Below are 13,447 nucleotides of genomic sequence, written 5' to 3'. Positions count from 1 at the left end.
ATGCCATTCTAGCGAGTATATCGGACAAACACCTGGATGACAGATGCATGCTGGTAGTCAGCTGGCATCATCAAAAACACCATGGCTTATCAACGTATAGTGTTCTGTGGAAAAAAAAAAAATTATAACCTAACAAAAAACATGAATTTATAACCTAAAGCCTGGCTCAGGGAACTGTTGTACTGTATTACCAGTCATAGTCTATGGGTTGTAAACTACCATCTCTTGATAATGGTGATGGAACTAATTGACTAGTTCAAACCTTCCCATCACAACCCTAAACCTTACAAAATGGGTCATCAAGATGTCAGCTGCCATTTAAGTCTAAAGGGTAATGATGCTTGCTGCCACACTACTTGTGTGCCCCACAACCCACATTGGCTTGGTTAAAAACTGCTATTTCATCAGGTCAACCCTCAGTTCCAGGTACAGTACTTGTGCAAACCTAACGAGTGTCTTCCTGATCACTTTCATCTCGGTTAAGAATTAAGTGCAACCCCTCATCCCTTTAACCCTTAAAGGGTGGCGGACATCATATGTTGTTTGAGAGGAAAACGCATAAAGGGCGGCAGACATCATATGATGTTTAGGTTTTCTGTGCCGTTGTTTGGGTGCACTCATGATTGTGGTGTTGTCTGGTTACTATGACGACACTGGCGGCTCGTTCCAGAGCTGGATAAACATGTACTCCCAGTTCAGCTTGCGATTTCCCCAAGAAATTATTGTTTCTTGTATTTATTGACTAAATGTGAATTTGTATAAAAAAGATTGAACTTTCAAATGATGCAAAAAAAAAATCTCAATTAGGGCACATTGTACGTGCATTTGAACAACATAATCTCAAGCGATTTGCTCCATTTTCTATGTAGTGAAATATAACCCATGCTGGGCTTGACAGCACATAAATATACCCGCCCTTTAAGGGTTAAGCACTTTGTGCAAGATTTAGATATAGTAGTCACACAATCCTAAGTATTAGTATTAGCCAGAGATGCTGTATTATCATGTTAGAAGAGTTTTTGCAATTGTCTAGTGACTCAGTTTGAGTTGAGCTGGCATGTTGGCATGTAGGACCACACAATCCAGCACCAAGTCACCCAATCCAGGGATATTCCTACTTAACAGTGTGTATCTCAGCCCTAATCATTTCATATGAGGTTGTCATTTCTAAGCCCAGCAGGGGATACTGTACTCTGGTGTGGTCCAAAATAAAAAAAATAATATTCCATTTGGATGTTGGTACACTGGCTGCCTTGGTAGGAATCAAGACTTCATTTATATTCTATTTTGTGAGGTAATCATTTACTGTTTAGTGTTTTATATGAAGAAACAGAGGAACTTTTCAGGGGGCCTGGCAGCTGACTGATGCTGGATTGGGTCATTCAGTGAAAGTCATTGGGCTTGTTATCTTGTTACCTATTAAGTCTGAGTTATAGTTCTTCATTTACAGTGCCACTCTCATGCACAGCAGGCTTACTCTAAGGCACCACTATTACAGATAATGCACTTAGGATCACTAGGGTCATATTGCCTGTTTTCTTTGCAGGGGAATCATTTCTTTTTCCTTGAGGGGAGTAAAGTTCGCATCTGGACCACGTCCTCCTCACTCAGTAACCCGTTTATGCTAAAATACGATTATGATACTTCATGACAATATAGGGATATAATTATATATCAGAAACTAGCTCAAAACTTATTAAATTATTTTTATCATTTATAGTTTGCAACAGTTTTTATCGTGTATATGAAGATTAATGCGGACATATTTGGAAGCCTTCCCTTGGGAAGCTTGGGGGGGGGGTGCAACCCCCCCACCCATGCCACCCATTTCTTCGCCCTCATGATTGTGTGACATTGCATAATTCACTACATTATGAGTAAGAGTGGACATCTTGAGCAGGATATACATTTCTGCTGATGTGGAATTTGATCGTTAAGATTATGACTAAACTACATATTTTTCATATAATTCAATTGGGTAAGACCTATGTCACCCCAGGGCATAAGTCAGCTCTCCACATTACTGTGTCAAGGGTAGGGATCTGAGTTTGTTGTTGTTTGAATTGCTTTGCCCTTAATGCATGCCATAACTTGTCTTCATCTGCCCATGGAGTGTTGCTATTTGGAGGGGTGACAAGCCTGTCTGTTGGTACTTTTTAAGCTAGTTCCCAACCAAGGTGTTCTGAGGTTTGCCACTTGTGACTGTTTCCTTCCAGCAGATATTGCTGTGGGGAAGGTTGTGCTTAGGATAAGGTTGTAGAAGTATGTTGAAGAGATCGGAAACATTCTTACCTTCATTTGCCCTAAGAGAGGCATTATGAAACTCTTTGAAGTAATTACTCATTTTGTGGAAGATTGTTTTGAAACTATATACATGATAAACTCCAGGGTATCATGGAAAGAGTGTTAGATTCAGGCACTGGTATGATCAGATCCTCTCTCCTCCAGCCATTCAGTTGACATATGGAGGGGGATCTTGGTAGGATTATATGCCCTAGGGTCTTACTTTCCTGTGGTCTGAATCTCACTCTATGAAGAATTTTTTTGCAATGAGCTATATTTACAGGTACTGTATATTGTGCAGGTTTGAAATTTTCAGGGTAGAGTTCCAGTGTATGAGTTAATTAGCTTCTGGTATTTCCATTCGAGCCTTTGCTTGTACAATGCCCTTGGGAGAGTTCTTTTAGCTATACGTATACAGTATATTTGCTCCTCTTACTTGCCGTTCACAGCAGACTGGATTAATCTTCCTTTACTGCTCCCTATGTGTGTTTACTGACTGGGTGATCTGTTCACCTATTTTTCAAAACACTTGTGTTATTTAACAATTCTGGTCAAGTGTTATTTAACAACAACAACCCTGGCAAGGTGTTACTTAACAACAATAACAACCCTGGTAAAGTGTTATTTAACAACAGCCTATCCCGGTAATGAAAATTAATTATGTCCCCAGGAATCATAGGAGTGGAGAGGGAGGGAGGTGCAGCGTCAGGGTGGTGGTGGGGGGGTAGTAGTGGTGGTGGTGGTGGTGGGAGCTTTGTCATTTTTATTTTTCAACTCATAATTTTGAGTTGATATATATATCTTTATTTATTTTCTTTTACTATGTTACATGCATACACAATTTTTCATACAGAATATGCAGAAAAAAAAGATTATCATAGGGTCAAAAACATAAAGATAGTAAAAAAAAAATTATGTCCATGGGGGTAAGTGTGCCATTTGTGACAGAGACAGAGGGGAGGAGTGAAGAGAGGCATAAGGGATCTCTCGGCTGTTCTCTGTCTCATGTCCCATGAAGTAATTGCCAAATGCCATCACAGTAATTTTTCTTTTATTTGATTTATAATTATTTTATTTATTCCTCACATTTACTGGTACAGTATACACGTGATACAGATAAGCCAGGCAGTCACCAAGCTGAAGAAACTTGTAGCTGTTTCTTATATGCCGTGACATCATATAGGGGGAGGGAGAGTGCGGCTGGTTACAGTTACATCTCACTGCCTCAATACTGTACACAAATTCACTTCCCACATGTACACCACCATGCTCTTCATTTTTAATATTTTGTAGTTTTATATTATATTTTATTTATTTCTAAGCTACCTTAGAGTATTGTAATGATATGCACTTGAAGCACAGAATCTCCAGTTTTTCTGACTTTTCTCACAAATTTTTCCCAGTACTGTAAGTCGAACATTGCTAAACCAAATTTTGACCAATTGTTAAACAAAAAAGGTGTTAAGAATTGTATATCGCCAAGTGAATGAATGTCAAATGAAGGATACCTATATAACCTATATATAGACAGAAGTGTTAATGTCAGTGAGACATTCGCCTTACAGTCGCTTATGTAAACAACTGATATTTGCAGCTGGAGATAGCCAATTGACTTTGGTTCATGTTCAAGATGGAATAAAAAAATGGGAAAGCAAAATTAGGAACATAGTAATTCCTGGAACCTTTTTTGATGTTTGAGAGGTAAGAAACAAATTTTCAGAATTTTCGTTTTTCCTAACGATTCTCCTCACTAGTCAATCATCTAGACTAATACGGAGCTAAAACTCATGTGGCAGTGCATTGTGTAGATTGTTAACTATGGTACTTAACACAGATATGGTTATACTGTACAGTAAAATTATTTATTAAGAAGTAACCGTGATGCATGTTATGCAGCTTAATAGTTTTATGCTAGTATTTCTTAACTATAACTAGAAATACTTTTGTATATGAAGTGTAATTAACTTTGATTATTAAAATTTAAATAAAGGACTTAGAAAGTGTTGTAGATACTCAAGTACTATTGCAGAAAATAATTTGTTTTTAAACATTCTAAAAAACTTCCTTGATCTGCCCCTGATTAAACAACTTGCTCACTATTTACACACCTATGTTGTCTGAGGCTTTCAGCATTTTTGCAACTATTCCCGAGCTTCCAGCTGCCTTTTCATTAATTATGTCAGTTGCTTTCTTCACCCATTCTCTTTCAATCCTTGGTCATGGTCCCTGCACTGGCTTTACTGCTCCTAGGCTGACCCTTTTCCATTTGTTCTCCTCTTTCAGTCGTCGACTTTAGTATTTTCTCCAGGCATCCTTGATTTCCTCATTATCAATAACCATATTACCATAGTCATTTCACAAGAACTCTTTACGAACAATGCCCATGTGTCTACCCATTAGTTGCACTGCTATTCTGAGTACCTTGTCTCTTGTATCTGTACAGGTACTGTTCAGCGTATCTATGAATGTGTCCTGTTCATGCTTTTTAGCCCTGTAAATCTCTCTTCTATCCCTGCACTTGGCTTCCAGGTACTCCTCCTTGTCACCACCCATCTTCCAGACCTCAAACAACCTTTTCTCCTTTATCTTTCAGTCCACGTCATCATTCCACCACCATATTACTGCTTGCCTGGCTGGGCCTTTTGTCCATCCACACATATTGTCAGCTGCACTTAGCAAAACATCCTTTATTTTGGCCCAGCTTCTCAATACACTACCCCTCACGCTGCAGGCTGATTCCAATATTCTTAAGTCAACATAAAAGGCTTCTCTTATGTATTACTCCTTCAATTTCTAAACTCTCCTTCTTGGAACACATACTGTCTTTATTTCCCAGAACCTTTTAAGTAACATGTCACAAGCAGTATTATATAAGGCACATTCTTATAACCTTCACATCCCCAACAAACTTCCTATCTGATTTCCAAACAAGTGTCCAACATTATAATTTTATTAATGCACTTCAACACCTTAGGTCTTTTAGTGCATAACTAGGTTACTAATGATGCAAGTCCACAAAAAGTTAAAAATTATGAGAGATGGAACTCTCTGTGTAGGTAGTCAATCTGGATTTTTCTGCCACCTGACTCAAGTGTAATCAGCTTACTTGTCCTCTTCTTAAACAGTGTGTTGCATACAACCATAATCAGTGCACATTATCCCCAAGCTCAAGTATTCTTTCCCCTTCCTTTTCCACTACGCATTTCTTCATAATCCTCAGTGTGTACATCCCCCTTTAACCCAGCTCTGATTATATACACCATCTCATCCTTGAACATGACCTCTTCCTCATCTAGCCCACTCTGCGCCTCACGAGAGATAATTCTACGTAATGATTCATAGCAAGCTTGATATTTGAGATAAAAAGGTGGGATTTGTTGCATTAACATTGTAAATAAATTATCTACAAACACTTTTATATAAGTTATCACGATAAAAGACATAGTTCTTTACATAAACGCGAGTAGAACACATTCTGTTTAAGCTTAATGAATATGTTTTCCATCACTTTATACCTTCGATATTTCATGTGTTGGCAATGTGAACCTAATCTTGTTATAAAGCGTACATATTTAGAATAAAATGGTTGAAGAAGAAAAGTTGTGAAAACATAAATATTTCACTCAGGAGAGGCATCAAGAGGCACTGTACTATCACCATATGGTGCAATCTCCTTGCACTTTTTACATCTTCCCACACCAGCACCCTCGCCAGCAACATGAGGCGTGGTTCAATACTCTCACAATACTGTTATGAAAATGCAAGAGAAATGTAAGTCAGCGTTATATCCTGGGTCCTTTAAACACAAAAGGGTGACTGGTGTGGTGACCTTGGAGTGTAGTCTACATAGTTGCCAGATCACGCTGACATTGCCAAATGTGCATCTTGCGTGTCTAGTATTCAGATGTAAACGTTAAATTATTTTATTTAAATTTTTAACTTCATGAGCAAATTTGCATCTGAAAACCCTAAAGCAATAATTTATATCTACACAATTCTGCGTATGAAAACCGTAAGAGTGTTAAACAGCTTGCAGCGATTGAATTACCATTACTGCGTGTGCTTAACTTCAATCTCGTGGCTGTTCATCACCTGACTACCCACCTCTACCACCCCACATCAGCTAGCCAGCACATTCATATATTTACACTAAAATTTACTAACCTTATGGCATAAATGAAATACCTGTATACAAGATGTGGCAATGAATGATTTATTGAGAAGTATATCCATCATATTCTCCTCACAGAAGAAGTTGATGCTCATGTAATTTAATATTCTCTAATTTCACCATAAAATTAATGTACACTCTTTTGCCGTTTCTTGATGAAGGGTGTGCATGATGAAGCGCTGGCAAGTCTTTTTTAGACACATGACTCATGATTTGGGGTGATGTTTAAAGAAATAATTTTCATAAATACAGGAATGTATGTAAACAACAAGCGTGTCTACACATCTAGAAGGTTCTAATTGAGTGCACATGAATTGATTTATTTATCTTAATGCAGAAATTTTGAAATAGGAAATATATTATGATTGTAGAGAACCTTTAATATTTTACTAAACACAACCATACTCTGCTATATAAATACAATTTTAGACAGATTGGAGAGAATATGTCATCACAGCATCCTTCACTTATCATTTTCTTTAATTTTAGGTAAAGTCATTTACTATACAGTGGTCTCTTGGTTAACGAGCACAATCCGTTCCAGCAGGTTGCTCGTTAACCGAAAAACTCGTTAACCGAAACCATTGTTTCAATGGGTTTTTGGGTAATTGGTTCCAGCTCACCGAAAACTGCCTAAATTCAACAAAAAAGGTAGAAAAGTACACTTATTTTGAGGTGTGTATGTAGAAGGCTCCTGGATGATGATGATGATGGGAATTAGAATGGGGGTGGAGGAGAAGGGAGAAGAGAAGGCATTGGGGTGGAAGAGAAGTCACCCCATGGCACCATTTCACCCATAAAATTTTAGTTCTCTTGGTGTAATTCAAGATTATTTTCTTTAAATCAACACTGCACTGCATTATATATTGTCAATATGTAAAAGAAATTTCAAAATGACCAATAATTTGCTTGGAAACACAGAAAAAAAGCATTTAGTTGAAGAGAGTCTCAAGCAAGATGTTACCTCCACTGAAAACGGAGAGAGACTAACGCCTGTCTGGTGTGTTAACAGGCTGGATGGCATGCCAGAAACTAGTTTCTTTACCTTCAATTATGTTCAATAATTGTTAAAATGACCAAAAACGTTAATATTAAACTTTTAATATTATTGAATAGTATAAACTTCTTGATATTTCCTAAAATAGTAAGGAATTTAAGCCCTAAAACCGATTACTGTATTGGCGGACTAATACTACAGCTGGTGGACCGCCAAATGCAAGCGAAAACATGTTGAAGTCGGCTCGTTAATCGGGGGAATGCTCGTTACCCGAAGTTAAGAATCTTATGGAAGGTAAATTGTTAACCGACATCTCATTAACCGAGGGATCACTGTATATTAAAGGAGTAGAGTTATAAGAGAGTTTTGAGGTGAAAAAATGTTTGGAGGTGTGGAGAATGCTGGCAATGCACAAGGAATGAAGTGTCAGCTCACTCAGCTGAGATGAGTCCGAAGCCTAGCTTGCTAACTGGTGCAAGTGCTAACTAACATACATAACAAAATGTGCCTATTTACTCACATTTCGTTGCTTGAACCATTTGTATAGCACTTTATCTAGGCACTATGTTCATAGACTGTCCTTGATCCATGTTTTTGCAAAATCCCCCACCCACCCTTTCTCTACGCTTAGCACTTTTCATAAACTTCTACCAGTGTTTAACTCAGTTATATCCCTTTTGTGTTTTTTGAGGAAACTGTGGAAGCAAAATTAAATCAATATTAAACAGAGAGTACTGAGCACATCTGGCAGGAGCCAAGACTCCCTGGGGCATCAGTCATACCTCAAGCATCTGTGACCGCAGCATTTGTCATATAAACAAAGGATGATGCAGTAGCTGATCAGTTGAGGATCAAATTTTTTTTAATGAAAAATTTATTTACTGGAATTTTTTTAAGAACATAACCATCTTGTAAATTGGGATATGTCTATACAAATTTTAGTTTCCCTTAAATTGGTCTTAGCTGTCATAAGTAAGTTTTGGGGTGGATTTTTTCTTAAACTGTATACTGGTACTGTATCTACAATTATAGATGGAACTTCATGGAAAAATCGCATTTTATTTACAAATTATTGTTTTACAAATGTTTTTTCAGGAACAGAGCCCTTTCTTAAATTGAGGAGTGCTTGTATACTGTACTGCACTACATCTTTGTCTTAGTTGCTAGATTTTCACAACTGGATTCCTCAATAACAAGACTACAGGGTAGTTTATCAGTTTGCTCCTAAACTTACTGTTTTTTCTTGAAAGCCAAATGTTTATATAAAAGTTCAAGAACTCCTACTACACTATATGAAAAATCTTTCATTTGTGGATATATGTACTAAATGGAAATCTTGTGAATCATGACCCCAGGTTTTTAATACTATGTAAAATTGTAACCAGTATTAGCACTTCCACTTGTATGACACAACATATAAATACAGGTAATAAATTTTACATTGCTTCGTGTTCCTTCCGTTGGTATTGAAAATGAGTAATAATTAAAAATATTGTTTATAAATACAGTATGTATAGAAATGGGTCTTCACAAGTCGAAACACTTCTATCCATATACTGTACTGTACCCTCATTCGTTCATTTTGTCATTGATATTATAGTTGAACAAGAAAAGTAGACCAATTAGTGAAAGAGAGAGAGGTGTTTGTTTCAAGTTTCACCAAAGGAATTTACATGGCAGTGTTCCTTCCTTTATAGTAATCATTTACTTGAACAGAAGTCACAAGTATACTGTACTGTGATATGGCACAGTATATTGTTACCTATCTTGATATGCCTTGTTTTAAATCACTGTTATTGGTACACATTTACATTTATGATCCCTGGTTTATTTAGTGTTTCTTTTACTCTACTAACTAAGACTAGGTCAGAGAAAAAGAGTTTTGTTTGACCTTTAAACTATAGAAGCATTTGTTATACAAGGTTTTTGTTAGCATTTAAACGTTATAGCTGTATCACTGTTACCCTTTTGTGCAGCACTCCTTTGCATTTTGTAATGTAATGTTACGTTTATTCATATCTGAACATGTCAGTGATTGTATATATTACAACTTTTCTCTTAACTTGACATCTGAAATTGTTATATCTACAAATGTAAAATTATTATATATTTTTTTACTTTTTGATCTGCAGATATGAATCTTGTTAGTCTTACCAACTTCTCTGTTTCACCACCAATTATTGACATCTTTATTCTCAACTACCTCCCATAAACTTAATGCCTGGGCAAATTGTTTTCAGGCATTTGCATGGTTCAGCGACCTGTTGGTGGAACATGCAGAGATCTTCTGGTCCCTGTTTGCTGTAGATATGGATCAAGTTTTGGCTGAACAACCACCCGATACCTGGGACTCCTTCCCGCTCTTCCAGATACTCAATGACTACCTAAGAACAGATGGCAAGTATATTTAATAGACTCCTAGAAGTTATTAATGTTTCTTCATATTGCTACCTGATGAGACATAAACAGGAATGTTTGAATGGAAGAATACTTCCATTTCACTTGCACACACAAGCACACATACAAAAACAAAACAAACAAGCAAACACACACACACACACACATATATGTACTTATATATATATATATATATATATATATATATATATATATATATATATATATATATATATATATATATATATATATATATATATATATATATATATATATATATATATATATATATGTGTGTGTGTGTGTGTGTGTGTGTGTGTGTGTATTTACGACCAAAATATAATGAAAATAAAATAAATTTACATTTTCATATAAATAATAGCTAAATCCCAATATGTATTATAAAAAAAATTAATGTAAAAATGAAGAGCGCCTTGCGCAAAGAAGCTGCCTTGCTAATGACTTGTAAACAACAATCGGAGCTTGGCGGGCCTTTTGTTTTCACGTGTCTGGAAACGGAACAGGAGAAAGACTTTCTCAGGTTTCTTACAGCATTTTTGCATCCCTATTCAAAATGAGCAAGAGAGCAAGTGATGATAGTGTTGTTTCAAAAGCTAATAGAAAGTGTATAAGCTTAGCCGAGAAACTAGATGTGTTAAAACGATATGAAAAAAGTGGGAGGTCTGTGGATATTATATGGAGCAAGCAATGAACATATTTTCTGAAGTGGATGCATTAACAGAACAAAGCATTAAAATTTAAATAAATGCAAATGACCTCTATATAAAGATGTATACTGTAATGAGAAAAGAAAGCAGCTGTGCAAGGTTCTTTCGATAGCTTTATTATTCGAAGGCCTAAACCATCAACTTCAGCTACACCATCAAATTCAGCATCATAAGCAGCCTCAACATCAACTTCAAGTTCAGTAACAGCTTCAGCCAGAGTTGAACCGGATGATTTCATCTGAGTACAACTCGCACAATATTCATTGGTTGTCCTTATGTTTTAGACTTTACCGCCATTGGTGAATAGAATTTTAGTTTTACTTTCGTAAATATTATTTAAAACATATATGAACAGTAAATAAGTGTTGCTTTCACATTCATATGTTAAGAAATGACGATGTTTTCACGTGTACGCACTTACTGTTCATACGTTGGCGTTCCCAATCGTCTCGCTTTATTTCTTTACCATTAGTGGTTAGTTACTTCTAGTGTTCCATTTATTAACATTAAATAACATTACTGTACTTAAAACATACATACAGATATTCAGTTTTTTAAATTAAGTTCACTGCAGCTACAACCAGGGTCTTATTTTCTTCAGTTTCTTATGTAGAACCATCGTCACTCACGAAAACAATGCCATCTTGTCGCCTCGTTGTGTTTTAATATTCTACATATTATTGATGAATTGCATTGTTTATTTCACATATATAAACATTAATTCAATCAAATACATATTCAATAATAAACAATAATGAATCTTTTGTACATATTCTTAAGATAAATGACTATGTTTCCTTGAGTATGCACGTATACATTGGCGTTCCACTACCAGTCTCACTTTTTCTTTAATATCAGTGATTACTTCTAGTGTACATTAAATAACATTAATTAAAACATACATATTTTTTACATTAATTTAATTACAATAACAACCAGGGTCTTATTTTCTTCAGTTTCAGGTGGATAACTGACATTATGGATGTAAACACTGACAACAATGCCGTCTCTTATCCTCTTGTGTGTTTTAATAATCTACATAGTACAGGCATTAATGAATTGTACGTATTATTCATTTTCCATATATAAACGTTAATTCAATCTGCCGCCCTATTTTGGTGTCATTCGCAAACTTGCTTATGTCACTGCTGATCCCAGTATCTAGATCGTTTATGTAGATTATGAACAAGAGTTACATGTAATTTCCACTCCATTGTCATTGTTTCACGTTAGTTACTTTGTCGATTAAAATTGTAGTTTAATCAAATACTATACTGCTGATGTAGAATATCTGCGAGCTGAAGATCCAGGAAGCAATTGGTGAAGGCTCTCACTTGATTACTGAACACTATCGAGTTAGTATGCCAGTTACTGGCAGTAAGCTTTGATCAAAGTAAGTGTTAGTCAATCCTATCCCACAGCCACAAAATACAAATAAATTCCTCCACTGGCCCTGTTGAGATGTCAAGGTTTGTAAGGATAAGCTTTTGGTGTGATGATCCCTTGTACCCAAGAGGTTTACATCTAACAATAGCCTCAGTCACAACATTGTGAAAGGAAGACCTGAAGATGTGGGCAAGAAATCTGTGAAATTCTTTTAGGTTAAAACTAGAGGAGCTTATTGAAACCCCATTTAATGAGGTGCAGGTTCAAGTCACCAACAATTATGATGTGGTCACAGTTGTGCTGCAGGGGCAGATTGTTTGTGTTTTCTTTCAGGAAATTTATTGCATCTGTACCTTACCACTGAGGTCCGTACTGTACATTGCACACGCTAGAGTCCCTTGAATAAATTCAAAGTCTGTAGAAGCTCATAAATAGCTACATGAGTATGCTTGGTATGCACACACTTGCTGCACTGCCTATAAATACCCATAAGTTATACGACTTCTTCCTCTCTGCATTTCCCTTCTGTACGTTTATGTTCTTAGTGGTAACTAGTCACCTTTATATAGTTTTACTTGTTTTTCTTTCACACATCAAAGCCGCTAGTTTTGTATAATCAGCTAATTTCATATTCACTTGAATGATTTAAAATTTTCCACATTTGTTGGTGATACATACTGTATGTATGTGTACAGCACATAGATATTTTTTGTGTTTTATCTTTCTGGAATTGTGATAGGTAGAACTTAGTCACATCCATTTTTGGATGTTCACTTTGCCACAAAATGTCAACCAAACGGTTTGACACAGTGCTGACCCACATTGTGTTTTCGGATGAGGTTATAAGAAACAAACTGTCAAAGCTAAAGATTCACAAGAGTCCTCGCCCTGATAGGGTACACCCCAAAGTGTTGAGAGAACTGTGTAATGAGCTTGCGGACCCCCTTAAAATCATGTTTTGCAAATGCCTGGATGAGCAAAAGGTCCTCGATGACTGGAAAATGGCTTATGTGAGTCATATATTCAGGAAGGGTGATCGTCCCTCCATGAATAATTATAGACCAGTGACCCTGACTAGCATAGTCTGCAAAGTACTAGAGAGCATCGTAAGAGATGCCATGATGGTACATATACTACGAAACAACATTGTAAAGCACTGCCAACACGGTTTTATGCCAGGACAATCCTGCTTAACACAATTACTCAAGGTACTGGATGTTTGGACTCAAATTCTAGAACAAGGCGGAAATATCGACAATATATACCTAGATTTTGCCAAGGCTTTGACAGCATACCCTATGAAAAGCTGAAAATTAAACTGGAAGGGTACAAGATTTGGGGAAGTGCCCTAGTGTGGATTGGAGACTTTCTGCATGACCCCAAACGGTGTGTGGTGATAAATGGTACGAAATCATCATATGTACCCGTGACAAACGGGGTACCACAAGGCAGTGTATTGGGCTCGTTGTTGTTTGTTTGCTTCAT

The 13,447-nt window shown here is 36.5% G+C and overlaps 1 protein-coding gene across 24 annotated transcripts in view; it reads left to right on the top strand.

Annotated features, from left to right (window-relative positions):
• LOC121859966 (calcium-dependent secretion activator-like) overlaps nucleotides 1–13,447 on the top strand; it is a 381,073-nt gene that overhangs the window by 280,268 nt on the left and 87,358 nt on the right. For all 24 annotated transcript variants that reach the window (XR_006087793.1, XM_042356936.1, XM_042356930.1 and 21 more), the window contains one exon: nucleotides 9,692–9,848. Coding sequence is in view for 23 of the 24 variants with exons in the window: in XM_042356936.1 (XP_042212870.1) it covers nucleotides 9,692–9,848 (157 nt within the window). In the remaining variant the exon portion in view is untranslated. The remainder of the gene's footprint in view (nucleotides 1–9,691; nucleotides 9,849–13,447) is intronic.

This window comes from Homarus americanus, unplaced genomic scaffold, assembly GCF_018991925.1.
Source record: "Homarus americanus isolate GMGI-L3 unplaced genomic scaffold, GMGI_Hamer_2.0 scaffold38393, whole genome shotgun sequence".
Lineage (NCBI taxonomy): Eukaryota > Metazoa > Arthropoda > Malacostraca > Decapoda > Nephropidae > Homarus > Homarus americanus.
This window is presented reverse-complemented; position numbering and strand designations above follow the sequence as displayed.